Below are 27,856 nucleotides of genomic sequence, written 5' to 3'. Positions count from 1 at the left end.
TACACAGTGTTCCTTGGGATGTTTAAAGTTTCAGAAATCATTTTGTATCCAAATCCGGCTTTAAACTTCTCCACAACAGTATCGCAGATCTGCCTGTTGTGTTCCTTGGTCTTCATGATGCTCTCTGTGCTTCAAACAGAACCTTGAGGCTATTACAGAGCAGGTGCATTTATACGGAGACTTGATTACACACAGGTGGATTATATTTATCATCATTAGGCATTTATGATAACATTGGATTAATCAGAGATCTACAATGAACTTCTGGAGTGAGTTTGCTGCATTGAAAGTAAAGGGGCCAAATAATATTGCACACCCCACTTTTCAGTTTTTGAATTTCCACAAAAATTTAAAATAGCCAATACATTTTGTTCAACTTCACAACTGTGTTCCACTTGTTGTTGATTCTTCACCAAAAATTTACATTTGATATATTTATGTTTGAAGCATGATATGTGGGAAAAGGTTGAAAATTCCAGCGGGCTGAATACTTTGGCAAGGCACTGTAGATGTTAGTGGCCCGCTGAAAGTCATTTTGCAGGGTTCTGTCACTGTTCCTTCTGTTCCTCCTTGCACTAAGGAGGAGGCAGCGGTTTTGCTGCTGGATTGTTGCCCACCTATGGCCCCCTCCATTTCTCTTGGTGTACTGGCCTGTCTCCTGGTATCTGCTCCATGATCTGGGCACTGTGCTGACAGACACAGCTACCCTTCTTACCACAGTTTACACTGATGTGCCATTCTGGATGAGCTGCACTACCCGAGCAACTTCTGTGGGTTGTAGACACTGCCTCATGCTACTGCACAGTACCTCTAGGGGTGAGATCAATGACAAAATGAAAAAGTGACCAAAAAAACAGCCAAAAAGGATGTGAACAGAGAAATGGTCTGTGGTCACCCCCTGCAGAACCACTTATTTATAGGGGTTGTCTTGCTAATTGCACAACAGCAGGAGAAAGTGATTCACAATCAGTGTTGCTTCATAACTGGACAGGTTGGTTTTTCAGTAATGTGATTGACTTGAAGTTACATTGTGTTGTTTAAGTGTTCCCTTTATGTTTGTGCAGTGTACATAAAATAAAAGTAATTAAAACTTTTATACATGTAAAAGCATGTTTTTCTGATCTAATACAGGAGAAACTATGTGTGCCGCAGTTAAAGGTTGCTCACACTGCTGTCCGTCCTGTATATCTGATCCAAGACTGTAGATACCAAAAGTGATAAGGTAAGAAGAGGCTGCTCACACAGCTGTCCACCCTGTATACCTGGCCTAATACTGGAGTTGTTAGGGGTGCTGAGTTAAGAAGAGATTGTTCACATTGATTCATACCCTGTTTTTCTTATCTAATACTGGAGATACCAGCGGTGAAAAGAAAATTGTATCTGTGAAAGTTAATTGGGGTCCAGTATAAAAAAGGCACCGACTGGACAGAAAAAAAACCTTAAAAATTAGCTTTTATTGAGGAGGCTATGTGGGTCTCGTGCTGTTCTTTCAAGAGGCTATGTGGGTCTCCTGATGGACATAGCAAGACTATGTGGGTCTCCTGCTGATCATGGGAATGCTATGTGGGTCTTCTTCTGATCATTGGGAGGCTATGTTGGTCTCCTTCTGATAATGGGGAGGCTATGAGGGTCTCCTGCTAATCATGGGGCAGTTATGTGGGTCTCCGGCTGATCATGGAGAGGTTATATTGGTCTGCTGATCAAGGGGAAGCTATATGGGTCTCCTGCTGATCATGGGTAAGTTGTGTGGGTCTCATGCTGTAAATAGGGAGGCTATGTGGGTCTCTTGCTGATCATGGGGAAGCTATGTACGGTTTCATGCTGGACTTGGAGAGGCCATGTAGGGTCTCATGCTGGGCATGGAGAGGCTATGTGGGGTCTCATGCTAGACTTGGAGACGATATGTGAGGTCTTATGCAGAACACAGCGAGGCTGTATGGGATCTCATACTGATCCTTGGGAGGGTATGTGGGGTCTCATGCTGATCATGGGGAGGCTATATGGAGGCTCTTACTGTCTGTGTGTGTGCTCATACGATATATAAAAGGGCCTGTGTCTGGGTTCAAAAGGTATAAGTGTATTAAGTAATACAATTAATATGTATGTATGTATTCACACCTGAATGCCCTTAACTGGGGATATATTCACATGCAGGCGTCTGCTACAGACGCAGTCTGCTGCATTTCATCTTTTAACTTCCATCTTTTAAATTACATCTTTTTAATTATGAATTTGAATTAGACTGAATTGGACTGGAATTGACTGGAAGGTAACAGAACACCAAACCACTACAATGTTTCGGTTTCTTTTCTCATTCACCCCCATACTATTTTCCTTCTTACAATCTCCTGCAATCTCTCCACCTTGTAAGGAACTAGTCATTTCTTCCTCCATCCTCCCCAGCCATCTCACCTTATTCTCAGAACTGTTCCTCCACATACAATCCTTTTTCTCCAGACACACACGGCCACATCATGTCCTATCCTGCTCCCACCTTCTAACGCTCTGTCTGCTACTCCTCATTGCTGGTGATGTATCCCCAAATCCCGGCCCACCTCAACACATCCCCACGCTCATTTCTAACCCCCTACCTCGATCCTCCGCACGTTTTCCCAACCATGACAACCTCATACCCATTCATCCAGCCCCCACTCCCCCGGTCCCCTTACCTGGAGCACTATGGAACGCACGCTCCGTCTGCAACAAACTGCCATTTATCCATGACCTCTTCATCACCAACAAACTCTCCTTCCTTGGCATCACGGAAACCTGGCTCACCCCCTCTGACTCAGCCTCTCCAGCTGCGCTTTCCTACGGCAGTCTCCACCTCTCTCACACCTCTCGCTCCACCAACAAACGTGGTGGAGGAGTTGGCTTGCTCCTGTCCGACACCTGCTCCTTCACTCCAATCCCGCTACCACCCTCCGCTACTCTTCCCTCATTTGAGGTGCACTCCATCCGCATCTATTCCCCCCTCCAACCTCCAGCTGGCGGTAATCTACCGCCCCCCAGGACTAGCCATCTCCATCTTTCTCGACCACTTCACCACATGGCTACTTCATTTCCTCTCTGTTGACATCCCCTCTATCATCATGGGTGATTTCAACATCCCGATTGACACTTCCACCTCAGCTGCCTCTAAACTTTTATCACTGACTGCCTCCTTTGGCCTCACTCAATGGTCCTCTGAGGCCACTCACAAAGATGGCCACACGCTGGACCTCGTCTTCACCCGCCTCTGCTCCCTTACTAAACTCACCCCTCCCCCTGTCTGACCACAACCTACTAACATTCTCTTCCCTCTCCTCTCCTAGTGTGCAACCCCCACTCCACGAACTCCCTCGCAGAAATCTCAAACATCTCAACTTACAATCACTCTCTGAGTCCCTTCTCCCTCTTACCGACATAGCCTCCCTTCATGACACAGATGCTGCTGCTGCTTTTTATAACGCCACAATAACAGCAACACTCAATTCGGCCGCCCCGCTCATGCATAGCAAAACTCGTACAGTCAACAGGCAGCCTTGGCTGACCAGCCTGACTAAAGAACTGAGACGGGCTTCCAGGATCGCTGAGCGAAGATGGAAGCGATCCCGCTTTGCTGACCACTTCACCGCATACAAGCAGTCCCTCGCCAGCTTCAAGTCCGCGCTCACTGCCGCAAAACAAACTTACTTCTCATCTCTCATATCCTCCCTGTCTCACAACCCTAAACAGCTTTTCAACACTTTCAATTCTCTACTCCGTCCCCCGGCACCCCCTCCCTCCCCTCTCATTTCTGCTGAAGACTTTGCCTCTTTCTTTAAACAGAAGATCGATACGATCAGAGAAAGCTTTGGCCCACAGCGCCCACTGCCCCTCTTAGCTGCTCACCCCTGCTCGGCCAAAACCAGCTTCTCCACCATGACAGAAGATCAGCTCTCCACCCTCCTGTCAAGATCACACCTCACCACCTGCACGCTTGACCCGCTCCCATCCCACCTCATCCCTAACCTTTCCACGGTCTTCATCCCAACCCTAACGCACCTATTCAACCTCTCACTCACAACAGGTGTCTTCCCCTCATCCTTCAAACATGCCAAGATCACACCCATCCTCAAAAAGCCCTCCCTCGACCCATCCTCTGTGTCTAGCTATCGCCCAATATCTCTTCTTCCTTATGCCTCCAAATTGCTGGAGCAACACATCCATCTTGAACTGTCCTCTCACCTCTCCTCCTGCTCCCTCTTTGATCGATTACAATCTGGCTTCCGTTCCCATCACTCAACTGAAACTGCCCTAACTAAAGTCACCAATGACCTACTAACTGCCAGGAACAAGCGACACTACTCTGTCCTCCTTCTCCTGGACCTGTCTTCTGCCTTTGACACTGTGGACCACTCCCTTCTGCTACAAATCCTCTCATCTCTTGGCATCACAGACTTGGCCCTTTCCTGGATCTCATCATATCTGACAGATCGGACATTCAGTGTCTCCCTCCGCCACACCACCTCCTCACCTCGCCCCTTGTCAGTCGGTGTTCCTCAAGGCTCTGTTCTAGGACCCCTACTCTTCTCCATCTACACCTTCGGTCTGAGACAGCTCATAGAATCCCACGGTATGCAGTACCATCTCTATGCTGATGACACGCAGATCTACCTATCCGGACCTGGCCTCACCTCCTTACTTACCAAAATCCCGCACTGTCTGTCTGCTATTTCAGCCTTCTTTTCTGCTCGCTTTCTACAACTGAACATGGACAAAACAGAATTCATCATCTTTCCCCCATCTCACTCTACCCCTCCACCAGACCTATCCATCAATGTCAATGGCTGCTCACTTTCCCCAGTCCCACACGCCAGGTGCCTCGGGGTGGTCCTCGACTCTGCCCTCTCTTTCAAGCCACATATCCAAGCCCTTGCCTCCTCCTGCCGCCTTAAACTCAAAAACATTTCCCGGATCCGTGCATTCCTTGACCGTGACACCACAAAAACACTAGTGCATGCCCTTATCATCTCCTGCCTCGACTACTGCAACCTCCTACTCTCTGGACTCCCCTCTAGCACTCTGGCACCACTCCAATCCATCCTACACTCTGCTGCTCGACTAATCTACCTGTCTCCCCACTATTCCCCAGCCTCTCCCCTATGCCAAGCCCTTCACTGGCTTCCTATCGCCCAGAGACTCCAGTTCAAAACCTTCACAATGACCTACAAAGCCATCCACAACCTATCTCCTCCATACATCTGTGACATGATCTCCCGGTACCTACCAACACGCAACCTCCGATCCTCTCAAGACCTCCTTCTCTACTCCCCTCTCATCTCTTCTTCCCACAACCGCATCCAAGACTTCTCCCGTGCTTCCCCCATACTCTGGAACGCTCTACCCCAGCACATCAGACTCTCGCCTACCATAGAAACTTTCAAAAAGAACCTGAAGACTCACCTCTTCCGACAAGCCTACAGCCTGCAGTGATCCTGAACCTACTGAACCACCGCACAACCAGCTCTGCCCTCTCCTAGTGTATCATCACCCATCTCCTGCAGACTATGAGCCCTCGCGGGCATGGTCCTCCCTCCTTATGTACCCGTGTGCCTTGTTTGTGCTCATGTTTAATGTATTTGTCTATATTTGCCCCGTATTTCACATGTAAAGCGCCATGGAATAAATGGCGCTATAAAAATGAATAATAATAATAATAATAATAATAATAATATGCTAGCATTAATATTGAGAAGAATTAATTTCAGCCTATTGGTTCAGCCATTCACAACAGTCATGGTCTCTCATGTGGCCCTTCGGGAAAATTAATTACCCACCCCAGAAATAGACAATAGTAGGTACAAGTGCTATCTGTAAAAAATGGACTTCGAAATTAGCTCATAGAGTGAGTTGGTTTCATATTTACCTTTGCTTGGCCAGATAGATTTTTCACTGAAAAAAAAAATTCAATAATAAATTCAAAACTGACAAAACCAAAACTATCACAAAGCACTAAAATGTTTGGACATATTTTACCAATACATGAACAATAGAAAAATAGTAGAATACAAATAACAGCCTTTACATCTCACCAGAAGAGTGTGAACACTTGAAGATCTGGAGAAAGATGACATAAACAGGCAAGAAACACACTTTTTGACTGTATTAATTCAGGCTGTTCATACAACTACCAGTTTCTAAGAAGTCATTATGACGTCTATTTTATAACGATAAGTACACTTTCTGAAGGCCTCATTCATACACTCTTCAATGGAATCTGAAAGTTCTGTGAACCCTCCTAAGCCATCTATATGGGCATGTAGGTTATAGGAAGCTCAATACAGTGAAACCTAAATATCTGTGATCTGATGTCTTATTCCAAAGAAATCCATATTTTTCTTATATACAGTATAAATTACCTCTTCCAGGCTATGGGTAGGAATCCAAGGGGTAACATTATTCCTTGCAGAGTGACATGTCAAGCATCCACTGAGGAGGGGCAGTACCCCAAAAAACAGTGTCTGAAAATTAACATACTGGTTTTGGCTTTTATCCTAAGTCAAGTGACAAGGCTTGTTAAAGGGTTAACATTGATTTTTAGGTTGATATTTCCTATAGTTGGCACTAAGGTTCTAGTCCTCTTCCTCTCTGAAAAGAAAATAGGCTATGAGAAGGACATTGGTCTGCATATGAATCTGCCTTCAGAGCTTATCTAATATATAAAGCTGAATGTGTGTGTGTATGTATGTATGTATGTATGTCGTGGATTGGCATCTGCACCGTCGCAGCTACAGGCACAAAATTTTGCACAGTCACACATCTGGACTAGAGATGAGTGGTGTTCGAGTCTAACTGTTCGCCAATTTCAAATTCGAGCTGTTTTGGGCGGGGTTCGAGTCTCTAGTCGAACTCGAACAATTTGCTTAAAATTCGGCTGTTCGAGTTTCTGTTCGATAACTGTTCGTTCACCAAAAGCCTAACTTGATTTGCACATTAAAACTGTTTATCATTGTTAATAGACTGTTTCAGTGTATAGTGGGTGGGGAAGGGGGGGATAGATCTGTGCTGAAATAATGCCGATCTCCATTTTTTTCCTCTTTCCCGCATTTACAGTGGGGCGGTGCAGTCTCTCAGCCTATCAGCAGTGCACACACACAGCAATGTGCATGTGATGCACACAAGCAAGAGAATGTGTCATTGGCTGTGTATAAACTGTGCAGGAGGTGTGGGTTAAATCCGCGCTGCCTTAATGATGAAGTTCCACGGGTAATAAATTTAGACGGTGGTTTATTCAACGCGTTTCAAGGTCAGTGCGACCTCTTCTTCAGGAAATTCCACATGCATGTTGTATGTGGAATTTCCTGAAGAACAGGTCACACTGACCTTGAAACGCGTTGAATAAACCACCGTCTAAATTTATTATCCTTGGAACTTCATCATTAAGGCAGGGCGGATTTAACCCACACCTCCTGCACAGTTTATATTGTCATACGGCCGTTGATTGACTTTTGGATCTGCAGCAGCCGAAATCGCTACATGCTCTTCATTCAATAAAATCAGGTGAGCAATTCTAAGAAAGTTCTCTTGGTTATCTGTAGGATAAGACCCTATTTTGCGCTTTGTGTTTCCATTTTTTGCGGGCGCTATACAGACTAAGAGTCTTTTTTGGGAGCGAATTTTCAGAGAGATAGGTTTAGGGAGTCGGGAGTCAGGATGAGTTGTAATATCAGCACTTTTCAAGGTAGGTTACAGCAGTTCATAGCACTTTTTGCCAGGCAGGTCTGTACCAATGCTGTGCAAGTGTTTGTCACACCATTTGGTGTAATCTAGCTCAGCCAATCCTTTAGGGCTTAGTAGCATTGTCTGGTAGTCATCTAAGTAGCCTGCCTGTGAAGCTAGCTACACCGCCTGTGTATCTAAATTTTTACTGCAGCTAACCCAGGAATCGTTTTGGGCTTAGTAGCAGTGTCTGCACGTCAGCGGAGTGGCCAGCCTGTGAAGTAAGCTACACCGCCTGTGTATCTAAATTTTTACTGCATCTAACCCAGTAAATAGTTTTGGGCCTAGGAACAGTGTCTGCACGCCTATGTATCTAAATTTTTACTTCATCTAACCAAGGAAATCGTTTTGGGCTTAGTAGCAGGATCTGCACGCCTGCGGAGTAGCCTGCCTGTGAAGCTAGCTACACCGCCTGTGTATCTAAATTTTTACTGCATCTAACCCAGTAAATAGTTTTGGGCCTAGGAGCAGTGTCCGCACCTCAGCGGAGTAGCTTGCATGTGAAGCTAGCTGCACCACCTGTGTATCTAAATTTTTACTGCATCTAACCCAGCAAATAGTTTTGGGCCTAGGAACAGTGTCTGCACGCCTGTGTATCTAAATTTTTACTTCATCTAACCAAGGAAATCGTTTTGGGCTTAGTAGCAGGATCTGCATGCCAACGGAGTAGCCTCCCTATGAAGCTAGCTACACCGCCTGTGTATCTAAATTTTTACTGCATCTAACCCAGTAAATAGCTTTGGGCCTAGGGGCAGTGTCTGCACGTTAGCGGAGTAGCCTGCATGTGAAGCTAGCTACACCACCTGTGTATCTAAATTTTTACGGCATCTAACCCAGAAAATCGTTTTAGGCTTAGTAGCAGTGTCTGCACGTCAGCGGAGTAGCCTGCCTGTAAATCTAGGTACACCGCCTGTATATCAAAATTTTTACTGCATCTAACCCAGTAAATAGTTTTGGGTCTAGGAGCAGTGTCTGCATATCAGTGGAATACCCCGCCTATGAAGCTAACTACACCGCCTGTGTATCTAAATTTTATAACTGCAAATAACCCAGTAAATAGTTTTGGGCCTAGGAGCAGTGTCTGCACGCCTTTGTATCTAAATTTTTACTGCATCTAACCCAGTAAATCTTTTTGGGCCTAGTAGAAGTGTCCTAACGTCAGCGGAGTAGCCCGCATGTGAAGCTAGCTAAACCGCCTGTGTATCTAAATTTTTACTGCATCTAACCCAGTAAATAGTTTTGGGCCTCGGAACAGTGTCTGCACGTCAGCGGAGTAACCCGCCTGTGAAGCTAACTACACCGCCTGTGTATCTAAATTTTTACTACATCTAACCCAATAAATAGTTTTGGGCCTAGGAGCAGTGTCTGCACGTCTGCGGAGTAGTCCGCCTGTGAAGCTAGCTACACCGCCTGTGTATCTAAATTTTTACTGCATCTAACCCAGTAAATCTTTTTGGGCCTAGTAGAAGTGTCTTAAAATCAGCGGAGCAGCCCGCCTGTGAAGCTAGCTACACCGCCTCTGTATCTAAATTTTTACTGCATCTAACCCAGAAAATAGTTTTGGGCCTCGGAACAGTGTATGCACGTCAGCGGAGTAACCCGCCTGTGAAGCTAACTACACCGCCTGTGTATCTAAATTTTTACTACATCTAACCCAATAAATAGTTTTGGGCCTAGGAGCAGTGTCTGCACGTCTGCGGAGTACCCCGCCTGTGAAGCTAACTACACCGCCTGTGTATCTAAATTTTTACTGCATCTAACCCAGTAAATAGTTTTGGGCCTAGGAGCAGTGTCTGCATGCCTGTGTATCTAAATTTTTACTGCATCTAACCCAGTAAATCTTCTGGGCTTAGTAGCAGTGTCTGCATGTCTGCGGAGAACCCCACCTGTGAAGCTAACTACACCGCCTGTGTATCTCAATTTTTACTGCATCTAACCCAAAAAATAGTTTTGGGCCTAGGAGCAGTGTCTGCACGCCTGTGTATCTACATTTTTACTGCATCTAACCCAGTAAATCTTTTTGGGGCTTAGTAGCAGTGTCTGCACGTCAGTGGAGTAGCCTGCCTGTGAAGCTAGCTACACCACCTGTGTATAAATTTTTACTGTATCTAACCCAGGAAATCGTTTTGGGCCTAGGAGCAGTGTCTGCACATCAGCCGAGTAGCCCGCCTGTGAAGCTAACTACACCGCCTGTGTATCTAAATTTTTACTGCATCTAACCCAGTAAATAGTTTTGGGCCTAGAAGCAGTGTCTGCACGTCAGCGGAGTAGCCACCTGTGAAGCTAGCTACACCGCCTGTGTATCTAAATTTTTACTGCATCTAACCCAGTAAATAGTTTTGGGCCTAGGAGCAGTGTCTGCACGCCTCTGTATCTAAATTTTTACTACATCTAACCCAGTAAATCTTTTTGGGCTTAGTAGCAGTGTCTGCACGTCAGAGGAGTAGCCCGCCTGTGAAGCTAGCTACACCATCTGTGTATCTAAATTTTTACTGCATCTAACCCAGTAAATAGTTTTGGGCCTAGGAGCTGTGTCTGCACACCTGTGTATCTAAATTTTTACTGCATCTAACCCAGTAAATAGTTTTGGGCCTAGAAACAGTGTCTGCACGTCAGAGGAGTAGCCCGCCTGTGAAGCTAACTACACCGCCTGTGTATCTAAATTTTTACTGCTTCTAACCCAGTAAATAGTTTGGGGCCTAGGAGCAGTGTCTCCACGTCAGCAGAGTATCTTGCCTGTGAAGCTAACTACACCGCCTGTGTATCTAAATTTTTACTACATCTAACCCAGTAGATAGTTTTGGGCCTAGGAGCAGTGTCTGCACGTCTGCGGAGTACCCCGCCTGTGAAGCTAACTACACCGCCTGTGTATTTATATTTTTACTGCATCTAACCCAATAAATAGTTTTGGGCCTAGGAGCAGTGTCTGCACGCCTGTGTATCTACCTTTTTACTGCATCTAACCCAGTAAATCTTTTTGGGCTTAGTAGCAGTGTCTGAACGCCTGTGTATCTAAATTTTTACTGCATCTAACCCAGGAAATCGTTTTGGGCCTAGGAACAGTGTCTGCACGTCAGAGGAGTAGCCCGCCTGTCAAGCTAACTACACCGCATGTGTATCAAAATATTTACTGCATCTAACCCAGTAAATGGTTTTGTGCCTAGGAGCAGAGTCTGCATGCCTGTGTATCTAAATTTTTACTGCATCTAACCCAGTAAATCTTTTTGGGCCTAGGAGCAGTGTCTGCACGTCTGCAGAGTACCTCGGCTGTGAAGCTAACTATACCATCTGTGTATCTAAATTTTTACTGCATCTAAACCAGTAAATCTTTTTGGGGCTTAGTAGCAGTGTCTGCAAGCCAGTGGAGTAGCACGCCTGTCAAGCTAACTACACCGCCTGTGTATCTAAATTTTTACTGCATCTATCACAGTAAATAGCATTGGGCCTAGGAGCTGTGTCTGCACGCCTGTGTATCTAAATTTTTACTGCATCTAACCCAGTAATTCTTTTTGGGCTCAGTAGCTGTGTATGCACATCAGCGGAGTAGCCCGCCTGTGAAGCTAACTACACCGCCTGTGTACTGCATCTAAACCAGTAAATAGTTTTGGGCGTAGGAGCAGTGTCTGCTCGCCTGTGTATCTAAATTTTTACTGCATCTAACCCAGTAAATACTTTTGGGCCTAGGAACAGTGTCTGCACTTCAGAGGAGTAGCCCGCCTGTGAAGCTAACTACACCGCCTGTGTATCTAAATTTTTACTGCATCTAACCCAGTAAATAGTTTTGGGCCTAGGATCAGAGTCTGCACGTCAGCGGAGTACCCCACCTTTAAAGCTAACTACACCGCCTGTGTATCTAAATTTTTTAACTGCATCTAACCCAGTGAATAGTTTTGGGCCTAGGAGCAGTGTCTGCACGCCTGTGTACCTAAATTTTTACTGCATCTAACCCAGTAAATCTTTTTGGGCTTAGTAGCAGTGTCTGCACGTCAGCGGAGTAGCCCGCCTGTGAAGCTAGCTACACCACGTGTATCTAAATTTTTACTGCATCTAACCCAGTAAATAGTTTTGGGCCTAGGAACAGATTCTGTACGCCTGTGTATCTAAATTTTTACTGCATCTAACCCAATAAATAGTTTTGGTCCTAGGAACAGTGTCTGCACGAAAGAGGAGTAGCCCACCTGTGAAGCCAACTGCACCGCCTGTGTATTTAAATTTTTACTGCATCTAACCCAGTAAATAGTTTTGGGCCTAGCAGCAGTGTCTGCACGTCTGCGTAGTACCCCGCCTGTGAAGCTAACTACACCGCCTGTGTATCTAAATTTTTACTGCACGTAACCCAGTAAATAGTTTTGGGTCTAGGAGCAGTGTCTGCACGCCTGTGTATCTAAATTTTTACTACATCTAACCCAGTAAATCTTTTTGGGCTTAGTAGCAGTGTCTGCATGTCTGCGGAATACCCCACCTGTGAAGCTAAATACACCGCCTGTGTATCTAAATTTTTACTGCATCTAACCCAGTAAATAGTTTTGGGCCTAGGAGCAGTGTCTGCACGCCTGTGTATCTACATTTTTACTGCATCTAACCCAGTAAATCTTTTTGGGGCTTAGTAGCAGTGTCTGCATGTCAGTGGAGTACCCCGCCTGTGAACATAACTACACCGCCTGTGTATCTAAATTTTTACTGCATCTAACCCAGTAAATAGTTTTGGGCCTAGGAGCAGTGTCTGCACGCCTGTGTATCTAAATTTTTACTGCATCTAACCCAGTAAATCTTTTTGGGCTTAGTAGCAGTGTCTGCATGTCTGCAGAGTACCCCGCCTGTGAAGCTAACTACACCGCCTGTGTATCTACATTTTTACTGCATCTAACCCAGTAAATAGTTTTGGGCCTAGGAGCAGTGTCTGCACACCTGTGTATCTAAATTTTTACTGTATCTAACCCAGTAAATCTTTTTTGGTTTAGTAGCAGTGTCTGCACGTCAACGGAGTAGCCCGCCTGTGAAGCTAGCTACACCACCTGTGTATCTAAATCTTTACTGCTTCTAACCCAGGAAATCGTTTGGGGCTTAGTAGCAGTGTCGGCACGTCAGTGAAGTAGCCCGCCTGTGAAGCTAGCTACACCACCCGTGTATCTAAATTTTTACTGCATCTAACCCAGGAAATCGTTTTGGGCCTAGGAGCAGTGTATGCACGTCAGCGTAGTAGCCCGCCTGTGAAGCTAACTACACCGCCTGTGTATCTAAATTTTTACTGCATCTAACCCAGTAAACAGTTTTGGGCCTAGGAGCAGAGTCTAAACGTCAGCGGAGTACCCCGCCTATGAAGGTAACTACACAGCCTGTGTATCTAGATTTTTTACTGCATCTAACCCAGTGAATAGTTTTGGGCCTAGGAGCAGTGTCTGCACGTCAGCGGAGTAGCCACCTGTGAAGCTAGCTACACCGCCTGTGTGTCTAAATTTTTACTGCATCTAACCCAGTAAATAGTTTTGGGCCTAGGAGCTGTGTCTGCACGCCTGTGTATCTAAATTTTTACTGCATCTAACCCAGTAAATAGTTTTGGGCCTAGAAACAGTGTCTGCACGTCAGAGGAGTAGCCCGCCTGTGAAGCTAACTACACCGCCTGTGTATCTAAATTTTTACTGCATCTAACCCAGTAAATAGTTTTGGGCCTAGTAGCAGTGTCTGCACGTCAGTGGAGTAGCCCGCCTGTGAAGCTAGCTACACCACCTGTGTATCTAAATCTTTACTGCATCTAACCCAGGAAATCGTTTGGGGCTTAGTAGCAGTGTCGGCACGACAGTGAAGTAGCCCGCCTGTGAAGCTAGCTACACCACCCGTGTATCTAAATTTTTACTGCATCTAACCCAGGAAATCGTTTTGGGCCTAGGAGCAGTGTATGCACGTCAGCGAAGTAGCCCGCCAGTGAAGCTAACTACACAGCCTGTGTATCTAAATTTTTTACTGCATCTAACCCAGGAAATCGTTTTGGGCCTAGGAACAGTGTCTGCACGTCAGAGGAGTAGCCCGCCTGTCAAGCTAACTACACCGCATGTGTATTAAAATATTTACTGCATCTAAACCAGTTAATAGTTTTGGGCCTAGGAGCAGTGACTGCACGTCTGTGAAGTACCCCGCCTGTGAAGCTAACTACACCATCTGTGTATCTAAATTTTTACTGCATCTAACCCAGTAAATAGTTTTGTGCCTAGGAGCAGAGTCTGCATGCCTGTGTATCTAAATTTTTACTGCATCTAACCCAGTAAATCTTTTTGGGCCTAGGAGCAGTGTCTGCACGTCTGCAGTGTACCCCGCCTGTGAAGCTAACTATACCATCTGTTTATCTAAATTTTTACTGCATCTAACCCAGTAAATAGTTTTGTGCCTAGGAGCAGAGTCTGCATGCCTGTGTATCTAAATGTTTACTGCATCTAACCCAGTAAATCTTTTTGGGGCTTAGTAGCAGTGTCTGCAAGCCAGTGGAGTAGCCCGCCTGTCAAGCTAACTACACCGCCTGTGTACTGCATCTAAACCAGTAAATAGTTTTGGCGTAGGAGCAGTGTCTGCTCGCCTGTGTATCTTAATTTTTACTGCATCTAACCCAGTAAATACTTTTGGGCCTAGGAACAGTGTCTGCACTTCAGAGGAGTAGCCCGCCTGTAAAGCTTACTAAACCACCTGTGTATCTAAATTTTTACTACGTCTAACCCAGTAAATTGTTTTGGGCCTAGGAGCAGTGTCTGCACGTCAGTGGAGTAGCCCGCCTGTAAAGCTAACTACACCACCTGTGTATTTTAATTTTTACTGCATCAAACCCAGGAAATCGTTTTGGGCCTAGGAGCAGTGTCTGCACATCAGCGGATTAGCCCGCCTGTGAAGCTAACTACACCGCCTGTGTATCTAAATTATTACTGCATCTAACCCAGTAAATAGTTTTGGGCCTAGGAGCAGTGTCTGCATGCCTGTGTATCTAAATTTTTACTACATCTAACCCAGTAAACCTTTTTGGGCTTAGTAGCAGTGTCTGCACGTCAGCAGAGTAGCCCGCCTGTGAAGCTAGCTACACCATCTGTGTATCTAAATTTTTACTGCATCTAACCCAGTAAATAGTTTTGGGCCTAGGATCAGAGTCTGCACGTCAGCGGAGTACCCCACCTTTAAAGCTAACTACACCGCCTGTGTATCTAAATTTTTTAACTGCATCTAACCCAGTGAATTGTTTTGGGCCTAGGAGCAGTGTCTGCATGCATGTGTACCTACATTTTTACTGCATCTAACCCAGTAAATCTTTTTGGGCTTAGTAGCAGTGTCTGCACGTCAGCGGAGTAGCCCGCCTGTGAAGCTAGCTACACCACGTGTATCTAAATTTTTACTGCATCTAACCCAGTAAATAGTTTTGGGCCTAGGAGCAGTTTCTGAACGCCTGTGTATCTAAATTTTTACTGCATCTAACCCAATAAATAGTTTTGGTCCTAGGAACAGTGTCTGCACGAAAGAGGAGTAGCCCGCCTGTGAAGCTAACTGCACCGCCTGTGTATTTAAATTTTTACTGCTTCTAACCCAGTAAATAGTTTTGGGCCTAGCAGCAGTGTCTGCACGTCTGCGGAGTACCCTGCCTGTGAAGCTAACTACACCGCCCGTGTATCTAAATTTTTACTGCACGTAACCCAGTAAATAGTTTTGGGTCTAGGAGCAGTGTCTGCACGCCTGTGTATCTAAATTTTTACTACATCTAACCCAGTAAATCTTTTTGGGCTTAGTAGCAGTGTCTGCATGTCTGCGGAATACCCCACCTGTGAAGCTAACTACACCGCCTGTGTATCTAAATTTTTACTGCATCTAACCCAGTAAATAGTTTTGGGCCTAGGAGCAGTGTCTGCACGCCTGTGTATCTAAATTTTGACTGCATCTTACCCAGTAAATCTTTTTGGGCTTAGTAGCAGTGTCTGCATGTTTGCAGAGTACCCCGCCTGTGAAGCTAACTACACCGCATGTGTATCTAAATTTTTACTGCATCTAACCCAGTAAATAGTTTTGGCCTAGGAGCAGTGTCTGCACACCTGTGTATCTAAATTTTTACTGTATCTAACCCAGTAAATCTTTTTTGGTTTAGTAGCAGTGTCTGCACGTCAACGGAGTAACCCGCCTGTGAAACTAGCTACACCACCTGTGTATCTAAATTTGTACTGCATCTAACCCAGGAAATCGTTTGGGGCTTAGTAGCAGTGTCGGCACGTCAGTGAAGTAGCCCGCCTGTGAAGCTAGATACACCACCTGTGTATCTAAATTTTTACTGCATCTAACCCAGGAGATCGTTTTGGGCCTAGTAGCAGTGTCTGCACGTCAGTGGAGTAGCCCGCCTGTGAAGCTAGCTACACCACCTGTGTATCTAAATCTTTACTGCATCTAACCCAGGAAATCGTTTGGGGCTTAGTAGCACTGTCGGCACGTCAGTGAAGTAGCCCGCCTGTGAAGCTAGCTACACCACCCGTGTATCTAAATTTTTACTGCATCTAACCCAGGAAATCGTTTGGGCCTAGGAGCAGTGTATGCACGTCAGTGTAGTAGCCCGCCTGTGAAGCTAACTACACAGCCTGTGTATCTAAATTTTTACTGCATCTAACCCAGTAAACAGTTTTGGGCCTAGGAGCAGAGTCTGCACGTCAGCGGAGTACCCCGCCTATGAAGCTAACTACACCGCCTGTGTATCTAAATTTTTTACTGCATCTAACCCAATAAATAGTTTTGGTCCTAGGAACAGTGTCTGCACGAAAGAGGAGTAGCCCGCCTGTGAAGCTAACTGCACCGCCTGTGTATTTAAATTTTTACTGCTTCTAACCCAGTAAATAGTTTTGGGCCTAGCAGCAGTGTCTGCACGTCTGCCGAGTACCCCGCCTGTGAAGCTAACTACACCGCCCGTGTATCTCAATTTTTACTGCACGTAACCCAGTAAATACTTTTGGGTCTAGGAGCAGTGTCTGCACGCCTGTGTATCTAAATTTTTACTACATCTAACCCAGTAAAACTTTTTGGGGCTTAGTAGCAGTGTCTGCATGTCAGTGGAGTACCCCGCCTGTGAACATAACTACACCGCCTGTGTATCTAAATTTTTACTGCATCTAACCCAGTAAATAGTTTTGGGCCTAGGAGCAGTGTCTGCACGCCTGTGTATCTAAATTTTTACTACATCTAACCCAGTAAATCTTTTTGGGCTTAGCAGCAGTGTCTGCATGTCTGCAGAGTACCCCGCCTGTGAAGCTAACTACACCGCCTGTGTATCTAAATTTTTACTGCATCTAACCCAGTAAATCTTTTTTGGTTTAGTAGCAGTGTCTGCACGTCAACGGAGTAACCCGCCTGTGAAACTAGCTACACCACCTGTGTATCTAAATTTGTACTGCATCTAACCCAGGAAATCCTTTGGGGCTTAGTAGCAGTGTCGGCACGTCAGTGAAGTAGCCCGCCTTTGAAGCTAGATACACCACCTGTGTATCTAAATTTTTCCTGCATCTAACCCAGGAGATCGTTTTGGGCCTAGTAGCAGTGTCTGCACGTCAGTGGAGTAGCCCGCCTGTGATGCTAGCTACACCACTTGTGTATCTAAATCTTTACTGCATCTAACCCAGGAAATCGTTTGGGGCTTAGTAGCAGTGTCGGCATGTCAGTGAAGTAGCCCGCCTGTGAAGCTAGCTACACCACCCGTGTATCTAAATTTTTACTGCATCTAACCCAGTAAACAGTTTTGGGCCTAGGAGCAGAGTCTGCACGTCAGCAGAGTACACCAACTATGAAGCTAACTACACCGCCTGTGTATCTAAATTTTTTACTGCATCTAACCCAGTGAATAGTTTTGGGCCTAGGAGCAGTGTCTGCACGTCAGCGGAGTAGCCACCTGTGAAGCTAGCTACACCGCCTGTGTGTCTAAATTTTTACTGCATCTAACGCATTAAATAGCTTTGGGTGTACCATCAGGGTTTGCACGCCTGTGTATCTAAATTTTTACTACATCTAACCCAGTAAATCTTTTTGGGCTTAGTAGCAGTGTCTGCACATCAGCGGAGTAGCCCGCCTGTGAAGCTAGCTACACCACCTGTGTGTCTAAATTTTTACTGCATCTAACCCAGTAAAAAGTTTTGGGCTTAGTAGCAGTATCTGCATGTTAGCGGAGTAGCCCACCTGTGATGCTACACCGCCTGTGTGTCTAAATTTTTACTGCATCTAACGCAGTAAATAGTTTTGGGTCTAGGTTCAGGGTCTGCACACCTGTGTATCTAAATTTTTACTACATCTAACCCAGTAAATCTTTTTGGGCTTAGTAGCAGTGTCTGTGGAGCGCCCCCACTGCCGCAGGGCCGAGAACGTGATGATGCTGTAGTGTGGTGCAGGTCGCGGTGAATAACGAGGACACCAGGTTGCAGTCTCTTTACCTCTTCACTGAAGGCTTCAGGATCCTCAGTCCGGAATACGGTTAACCGGGCTACCTGAGTCCGGCCGGTCCGATGGCACCTCCAGAGTTCCCTTTGCAGGTGGAAATCTGTTCCTACCTTCTAGCGCTTGTGTGTTGTGGTCCTCCCCTGCTGTGCTTACGGGATAGTCCCCACAACTGTTGTGTTTGTTTCTGAAGTTCCCTCACAACTCGATTATGATGTTCTTCTTCGTCCCCCCAGATGATATGGCTAGGACGCACCCGTATGACGGGTAGGCTCGGAGCTCTTCCGGGACCCTAGTGTCGCCCCTCTCCAAATGTTGCCCCCTATGTCTTCTTAGGTGTTTTGAGTGAGACAACCCGCCTATAACTGACTGTCCTGCCGTAGGTTTGAAGTAAGGCCTGGAGCTCAATACTTCCTCGGCGTTTCCGGCCACCGGCTACGCGCCTCAGTAGGATGTTGCCTCGTCTTACAGCACGACTCCTACTGGTGATTCTCCCTGTTGCATTGATCTCGTTTCTCACTCAGCACAATAAACCTCGCTTCTTGTCCTTTCTTGGGGTACCGCCGCAATGTAGTGCAGGCGCGGTCCCGTAACGATCTTTCTGTTCGCTAGGCCTCTGTCAGGATCCCACCCCTGACAGGGACCCCCCTGAATCTTCCCCTGCAACACCCTCTGCCATAGGATGTTGCCTGGTTCCAACCCAGTCAGCTTTTCCGTCTAACTTCCTATCTAACCCCCAGTTTTACCAGACTGTGAGGAGTGGCCTAATACATAGCACCCTTAGCTCCCCCTGGAGGCCAGACTGTGAAGTGTATTGGTGTCTGTGATACCTGGTCAGGTGAACTCCTTCAGTGCCATCAGACGTACCATAGCCCCCTTAGCGGCGGAGCATCAGTACTGCAACGACCAGGACTCTGGGGCGCTGCACTCCCCCCCGGTTAAATCCAGTACTCCTGGACTGGGAAGAAAACAACAATACATATCAGCAAAAAGACATACAATTTTTGAAATGCAATAACAGGTAAATTTGAACAGAGCTTCCCTTTATGGGAGTTGAGGACACTTGAACGTTACAAACATGGTTAAATATTTTAAATAACATACTATAAATAACTTCTCTTACCCAACCGGGTATTCTACTTAGTGAAATTTTTGAACAATAATTTAACTTTGCCTTTAAGGACGTACACGCTGAATCCACTAAAGACCTTCTTATAAAACACTATAAGGCTAATCAACTTTTCTTCATTTTCCATCTTTACATCTCCAGGACCGCCTGTCTATCTGCCCCAGGCCTACTGCCTCTCGCTCTGTTGCAGGACCGCCCCATTCTCGTCCGGGCCTACTGCTTTTCTGCTACTATACAAAGTATAGAACTTATCAACCTTCTCTCAGTTTAGGACCGCTGAGCCATCTCTGTATGGCTCCTAGGAGGACTCACCGACTAACCCCGTATGGGTTCACTTCCTGTCCTCATTCTCTAACACATTATTAAACATTTTTTACAATCAACTGACTGACTACATATAACTTTTACATGTAAGCATTATTAGTACTTCCTTTAAAGCATCATTATACTCTAAGTGCTATTGGTGAACGTCCCCTTTAAGAGGGGACCAAGTCTCTTGGAGATAGTGCAACTGCTCAAGCTGCAAGTCCGTATACAGCAAGGACTCCGGTGCTGTTTCCAAGAACAGTTTCTTCGCAAAGAGTCCTTTTCTTTGTAAAATCAGTAGAGGGCACCTTTAAGAAGGTGCGAACTATTTACAATAAGTTTGTAATCATGCAGTGTTCATGATCCAGCAGTTCTTATCAACAATGAAGAACGAGAAACAAAAGCAAAAAGGCAAAAAAATAGGGATCCCGGGTAAATTAAGGGATCCCTTTAAGAGTTAACCCTAGTCGGGTTGTAGCAGCAGAGAAACACATAGGAAGACGAACAGTTAACTATATACAAGTGCTGAAACATTTCTTGCTTACTCAGTTTCTGGCTGAGCAGGAGGCGGCCTCCTTGTCCCAGACAGGAGTCTGGGTGGCCACCGTTTTGGTTTCAACGCCAGCTGGGGCACCTGTTACCACTGCGGCCAAGCTTCCGGTCACTACAGCGGCGGTGGTAGTAACGGTGCAGGTTGTGGTCTTCAAAACCGTGCAAGTGGGAGTAACCACCGTGGTCTTTGCGGTGACGGTGGATCGGTCAAAGGAGGGGGTCTTCACCACAGGGGGCTGTTTTGCGGGCACCTTGGTTGGGGGTGTCGTAGGCTTTTTCTTATGAACGTTCAGAGCGAACCACCCCTTCTCCCCAAAGTGCCGGGTGTAGGTAACTTCATCCCCTGGGTAGAGATCCCGGTCCGGATGGCCCTCTCTCAGGTGAGACTCGACATCCCTCCGGTTGACAAACACTTCCGAGTACAGGCCCGGCTCTTTAATAAAGCCCCAGCCTCCGCGGAGCTTGAAGGCGATGACGGTGCCCTGCCTGTGCGGGGCCTGGTGAGCGGTGGGGTCCTTGCGGGCCCGGTCCTTAACCGCCAAGTCTTTTTGATGGTGGGCCTCTAACCCAGCCCGGTTTGCCTCCTCCTTCTTCCCCCACTGCTGTGCTAGCTGGGCCTGGTATTCCTCCCAGCTGAGGGCCTGCACCATCTCTCCTTCTTGGGTCGCCACCTCGGGGAACCCCATAAAGTCAGACCCGGGGTTTACCCAGCGGCACACCATGCGCTCGGCATATACTGCGCCCGGCAGGGTGACTGGTATGATCGGGGCCTTGAGAAGGTGCTCCATGCCGGTGGCCTGGTCCCTGGGAAGGAGGTGCTGGAGTCGGTGGGTCCCAGGGGGAGGTGGCGCTGCAACTGGACCTATCAGCAGGTCCTCTGCTGACGGGGCAGGGTCGGCGGGCTTACCGGCCGGTGTAACGTCCTCCCTCACGGCTGGTCCCACTGGCGGTGACATCGGTGGAGACGTAGGCAGCAATTCAAGCAGCGATGCAGGGACCGAGGTCGGGGGATCCTCCGCTGGTGTTTCCTGGGAGGCAGTCTTGGCTTCCACCCGCAGCTGGAGAAGTTGTTCAATCAGATCCTCCATCTCGAGTTGCAGGAGGCCCACATCAGCCGTGGAGACGGGGCCGCTACGCTCTTCCGGGTAGTTGGGGGAGTTCTCCACTTCAACCCCACATTCTGGGTCTAAGCAATCAGCCATCTCATCCTCCACGTGGGTCACTTCCTGATCTTTTTCCCGCTCTCTCTTCGTGGGCTGTTTCGTTTTCGCTGTCTCCACCCGCCATTGAGAATCAGGAGGCAGATCTCGGCTGCTGACGGAGACGTCCTCAAGGTACAGAAATATTTAGACTGGGCGGCCATTGTCTTTTCGCGCTCTTAGCTGATCCACGCCTACTCCACGCCCCTCTTCTCTTCCTGCACTCCCCTCAGCGCTGTAATGGCAGCGGTTTCTGGCGGGAACTTTTGGTGGCAAGTGGCAATACACAGTCTTTGCAATAAGTCACAGTCCAAGTATAATAAATCACAGTTCCAAGGCACACATGACCTGATACTTCAGGCTTAAGTAGATCCTGTTCGTGACGCCAAGTTGGAGTGCCCCCACTGCCGCAGGGCCGAGGGGCACCCGGTAAAAGTTGAGAACGTGATGATGCTGTAGTGTGGTGCAGGTCGTGGTGAATAACGAGGACACCAGGTTGCAGTCTCTTTACCTCTTTACTGAAGGCTTCAGGATCCTCAGTCCGGAATACGGTTAACCGGGCTACCTGAGTCCGGCCGGTCCGATGGCACCTCCAGAGTTCCCTTTGCAGGTGGAAATCTGTGCCTACCTTCTAGCGCTTGTGTGTTGTGGTCCTCCCCTGAAGTGCTTACGGGATAGTCCCCACAACTGTTGTGTCTGTTTCTGAAGTTCCCTCACAACTCGATTATGATGTTCTTCTTCGTCCCCCCAGATGATATGGCTAGGACGCACCCGTATGACGGGTAGGCTCGGAGCTCTTCCGGGACCCTAGTGTCACCCCTCTCCAAATGTTGCCCCCTATGTCTTCTTAGGTGATTTGAGTGAGACAGCCCGCCTATAACTGACTGTCCTGCCGTAGGTTTGAAGTAAGGCCTGGAGCTCAATACTTCCTCGGCGTTTCCGGCCACCGGCTACGCGCCTCAGTAGGATGTTGCCTCGTCTTACAGCACGACTCCTACTGGTGATTCTCCTTGTTGCGTTGATCTTGTTTCTCACTCAGCAAAATAAACCTCGCTTCTTGTCCTTTCTTGGGGTACCGCCGCAATGTAGTGCAGGCGCGGTCCCGTAACGTTCTTTCTGTTCGCTAGGCCTGTGTCAGGATCCCACCCCTGACAGGGACCCCCCTGAATCTTCCCCTGAAACACCCTCTGCCACAGGATGTTGCCTGGTTCCAACCCAGTCAGCTTTTCCGTCTAACTTCCTATATAACCCCCAGTTTTACCAGATTGTGAGGAGTGGCATAATACATAGCACCCTTAGCTCCCACTGGAGGCCAGACTGTGAAGTGTATTTGTGTCTGTGCTACCTGGTCAGGTGAACTCCTTCAGTGCCATCAGACGTACCATAGCCTCCCTTAGCGGCAGAGCATCAGTACTGCAACGACCAGGACTCTGGGGCGCTGCATCTGCACATCAGCGGAGTAGCCCGCCTGTGAAGCTAGCTACACCACCTGTGTATCTAAATTTTTACTACAGCTAACCCAGTAAATAGTTTTTGGCCTAGGAGCAGTGTCTGCACGCCTGAGTATCTAAATGTTTACTGCATCTAACCCAGTAAATCGATTTGGGCATAGTAGCAGTGTCTGCACGTCAGCCGAGTAGCCCGCCTGTGAACCTAGCTACACCATCTGTGTCTAAATTTTTACTATATCTAAACCAGTAAATAGTTTTAGGCCTAGGAGCAGTGTCTGCACGTCAGTGGAGTAACCCGCCTGTGAAGCTATCTACACCGCCTTTGTATCTTAATTAATACTGCATCTAACCCAGGAAATCGATTTGGGCTTAGTAGCAGTGTCTGCACGTCAGCGGAGTAGCCCGCCTGTGAAGCTAGCTACACCATCTGTGTATCTAAATTTTTACTATATCTAAACTAGTAAATAGTTTTGGGCCTAGGAGCAGTATCTGCACGTCAGTGGAGTAACCCGCCTGTAAAGCTAACTACACCGCCTGTGTATCTAAATTTTTACTACATCTAACCCAGTAAATAGTTTTGGGCCTAGGAGCAGTGTCTGCACGTCTGCGGAGTACCCCGCCTGTGAAGCTAACTACACCGCCTGTGTATCTAAATTTTTACTGCATCTAACCCCGTAAATAGTTTTGGGCCTAGGAGCTGTGTCTGCATGCCTGTGTATCTAAATTTTTACTGCATCTAAACCAGTAAATCTTTTGGGCTTAGTAGCAGTGTCTGCATGTCTGCGGAGTACCCCACCTATGAAGCTAACTACACCGCCGGTGTATCTAAATTTTTACTGCATCTAACCCCGTAAATAGTTTTGGGCCTAGGAGCAGTGTCTGCACACCTGTGTATCTACATTTTTACTGCATCTAACCCAGTAAATCTTTTGGGGGCTTAGTAGCAGTGTCTGCACGTCAGTGGAGTAGCCCAACTGTGAAGCTAGCTACACCACCTTTGTATCTAAATTTTTACTGCATTTAACCCAGGAAATCGTTTTGGGCCTAGGAGCAGTGTCTGCATGTCAGCGGAGTAGCCCGCCTGTGAAGCTAACTACAGCGCCTGTGTATCTAGATTTTTACTGCATCTAACCCAGTAAATAGTTTTGGGCCTAGGAGCAGTGTCTGCACGCCTGTGTATTTAAATTTTTACTTCATCTAACCCAGTAAATGTTTTTGGGCTTAGTAGCAGTATCTGCACATCAGAGGAGTCGCCCGTCTGTGAAGCTAGCTACATCATCTGTGTATCTAAATTTTTACTGCATCTAAACCAGTAAAAAGTTTTGGGCCTAGGAGCACTGTCTGCACGCCTGTGTATCTAAATTTTTACTGCATCTAACCAGTAAATAGCTTTGGGCCTAGGAACGGTGTCTGCACGTCAGAGGAGTAGCCTGCATGTGAAGCTCACTACACCGCCTGTGTATCTAAATTTTTACTACATCTAACCTAGTAAATAGTTTTGGGCCTGGGAGCATTGTCTGCACGTCTGCGGAGTACCCCACCTGTAAAGCTAATTACACCGCCTGTGTATTTAAATTTTTACTGCATCTAACCCGGTAAATAGTTTTCGGCCTAGGAGCAATGTCTGCACGCCTGTGTATCTAAATTTTTACTGCATCTAACCCAGTAAATCTTTTTGGGCTTAGTAGCAGTGTCTGCATGTCTGCGGAGTACCCCATCTGTGAAGCTAACAACACCGCCAGTGTATCTAAATTTTTACTGCATCTAACCCAGTAAATAGTTTTGGGCCTAGGAGCAGTGTCTGCACGTCTGCGGAGTACCCCGCCTGTAAAGCTAACTACACCGCCTGTGTATCTAAATTTTTACTGCATCTAACCCGATAAATAGTTTGGGGCCTAGGAGCAGAGTCTGCACTCCTGTGTATCTAAATTTTTACTGCATCTAACCCAGTAAATCTTTTTGGGCTTAGTAGCAGTGTCTGCATGTCTGCGGAGTACCCCATCTGTGAAGCTAACAACACCGCCAGTGTATCTAAATTTTTACTGTATCTAACCCAGTAAATAGTTTTGGGCCTAGGAGCAGTGTCTGCACGTCAGCGGAGTAGCCACCTGTGAAGCTAGCTACATCGCCTGTGTATCTAAGTTTTTACTGCATCTAACGCAATAAATAGTTTTGGGCCTAGGAGCAGTGTCTGCATGCCTGTGTATCTAAATTTTTACTACATCTAACCCAGTAAATCTTTTTGGGCTTAGTAGCAGTGTCTGCACGTCAGCGGAGTAGCCACCTGTAAAGCTAACTACACCGCCTGTGTATCTAAATTTTTACTGCATCTAACCCGGTAAATAGTTTTTGACCTAGGAGCAGTGTCTGCACACCTGTGTATCTAAATTTTTACTGAATCTAACCCAGTAAATAGTTTTGGGCCTAGGAACGGTGTCTGCACGTCAGAGGAGTAGCCCGCATTTGAAGCTAACTACACCGCCTGTGTATCTAAATTTTTACTACATCTAACCCAGTAAATAGTTTTGGGTCTAGGAACAGTGTCTGCACGTCTGCGGAGTACCCCGCCTGTAAAGCTAACTACACCGTCTGTGTATCTAAATTTTTACTGCATCTAACCCGGTAAATAGTTTTGGGCCTAAGAGAAGTGTCTGCACGCCTGTGTATCTAAATTTTTACTGCATCTAACCCAGTAAATCTTTTTGGGTTAGTAGCAGTGTCTGCATGTCTGCGGAGTACCCCATCTGTGAAGCTAACAACACCGTCTGTGTATCTAAATTTTTACTGCATCTAACCTGGTAAATAGTTTTGGTCCTAGGAGCAGTGTCTGCACGCCTGTGTAGCTAAATTTTTACTGCATCTAACCCGGTAAATCTTTTTGGGCTTAGTAGCAGTGTCTGCATGTCTGTGGAGTACCCCATCTGTGAAGCTAACAAAACCGCCTGTGTATCTAAATTTTTACTGCATCTAACCAAGTAAATAGTTTTGGGCCTAGGAGCATTGTCTGCACGTCAGCGGAGTAGCCACCTGTGAAGCTAACTACACCGTCTGTGTATCTAAATTTTTACTGCATCTAACCCGGTTAATAGTTTGGGGCCTAGGAGCAGTGTCTGCACGCATGTGTATATAAATTTTTACTGCATCTAACCCAGTAAATCTTTTTGGGCTTAGTAGCAGTGTCTGCATGTCTGCGGAGTACCCCATCTGTGAAGCTAACGACACCGCCTGTGTATCTAAATTTTTACTGCATCTAACCCAGTAAATAGTTTTGGGCCTAGGTGCGGTGTCTGCACGTCAGCAGAGTAGCCACCTGAGAAGCTAACTACACCTTCTGTGTATCTAAATTTTTACTGCATCTAACCCGGTAAATAGTTTTGGGCCTAGGAGCAGTGTCTGCACGCCTGTGTATCTAAATTTTTTCTGCATCTAACCCAGTAAATAGTTTTGGGCCTAGGAGCAGTGTCTGCACGTCAGCGGAGTAGCCACCTGTGAAACTAGCTACATCGCCTGTGTATCTAAATTTTTACTGCATTAAACGCAGTAAATAGTTTTGGGCCTAGGAGCAGTGTCTGCATGCCTGTGTATCTAAATTTTTACTACATCTAACCCAGTAAATCTTTTTGGGCTTAGTAGCAGTATCTGCACGTCAGCGGAGTAGCCCGCCTGTGAAGCTAGCTACACCACCTGTGTATCTAAATTTTTACTGCATCTAACCCAGTAAATAGTTTCAGGCCTAGTAGCAGTGTCTGCACGCCTGTGTATCTAAATTTTTACTGCATCTAACCCAGTAAATAGTTTTGGGCCTAGGAGCAGTGTCTGCACGTCAGCGGAGTATCCCGCCTATGAAGCTAACTACAACGCCTGTGTATCTAAATTTTTTAACTGCATCTAACCCAGTAAATAGTTTTGGGCCTAGGAGCAGTGTCTGCACGCCTGTGTGTCTAAATTTTTACTGCATCTAACCCAGTAAATCTTTTTGGGCCTAGAAGCAGTGTCTTAACGTCAGCGGAGTAGTCCGCCTGTGAAGCTAGCTACACCGCCTGTGTATCTAAATTTTTACTGTATCTAACCCAGGAAATCGTTTTGGGCTTAGTAGCAGTGTTTGCACGTCAGTTGAGTAGCCAACCTGTGAAGCTAGCTACACCACCTGTGTATCTAAATTTTTAATGCATCTAACCCAGGAAATCGTTTTGCACCTAGGAGCAGTGTCTGCATGTCAGCGGAGTAGCCCGCCTGTGAAGCTAACTACACCGCCAGTGTATCTAAATTTTTACTACATCTAACCCAGTAAATAGTTTGGGGCCTATGAGCAGTGTCTGCACGTCTGCGGAGTACCTCGCCTGTGAAGCTAACAACACCGCCTGTGTATCTAAATATTTACTGCATCTAACCCAGTAAATCTTTTTGGGCCTAGTAGCAGTGTCTGCACGGCAGCGGAGTAGCCCACCAGTGAAGCTAGATACACCACCTGTGTATCTAAATTTTTACTGCATCTAACTCAGTAAATAGTTTTGGGCCTAGGAGCAGTGTCTGCACGTCAGCGGAGTAACCCGCCTGTGAAGTTAACTACACCGCCTGTGTATCTACATTTTTACTGCATCTATAACCCAGTAAATAATTTTTTGCCTAGGAGCAGTGTCTGCATGCCTGTGTATCTAAATTTTTACTGCATCTAACCCAGTAAATCTTTTTTGGGCTTAGTAGCAGTGTCTGCACGTCAGTGGAGTAGCCCACCTGTGAAGCTAGCTACACCACCTGTGTATCTAAATTTTTATTGCATCTAACCCAGTAAATAGTTTGGGGCCTATGAGCAGTGTCTGCACGTCTGCGGAGTACCTCGCCTGTGAAGCTATCAACACCGCCTGTGTATCTAAATATTTACTGCATCTAACCCAGTAAATAATTTTGGGCCTAGGAGCAGTGTCTGCATGCCTGTCTATCTAAATTTTTACTGCATCTAAACCAGTAAATCTTTTGGGCTTAGAAGCAGTGTCTACATGTCTGCGGAGTACCCCACCTGTGAAGCTAGCTATACCACCTGTGTATCG

At 46.5% G+C, this 27,856-nt stretch overlaps 1 protein-coding gene across 1 annotated transcript in view; it reads right to left on the bottom strand.

The window, feature by feature from the left end:
* Window positions 1-27,856, bottom strand: part of LCP2 (lymphocyte cytosolic protein 2) — a 1,300,494-nt gene that overhangs the window by 672,988 nt on the left and 599,650 nt on the right. The window contains exon 11 of the mRNA XM_077265986.1: window positions 5,891-5,916. Coding sequence (XP_077122101.1) covers window positions 5,891-5,916 — 26 coding nt within the window. The remainder of the gene's footprint in view (window positions 1-5,890; window positions 5,917-27,856) is intronic.

Source organism: Ranitomeya variabilis, chromosome 5, assembly GCF_051348905.1.
Source record: "Ranitomeya variabilis isolate aRanVar5 chromosome 5, aRanVar5.hap1, whole genome shotgun sequence".
NCBI classification, from domain to species: domain Eukaryota; kingdom Metazoa; phylum Chordata; class Amphibia; order Anura; family Dendrobatidae; genus Ranitomeya; species Ranitomeya variabilis.
Note: the sequence above shows the minus strand (reverse complement) of the source record. Positions and strands in the feature narration are given on the sequence as shown.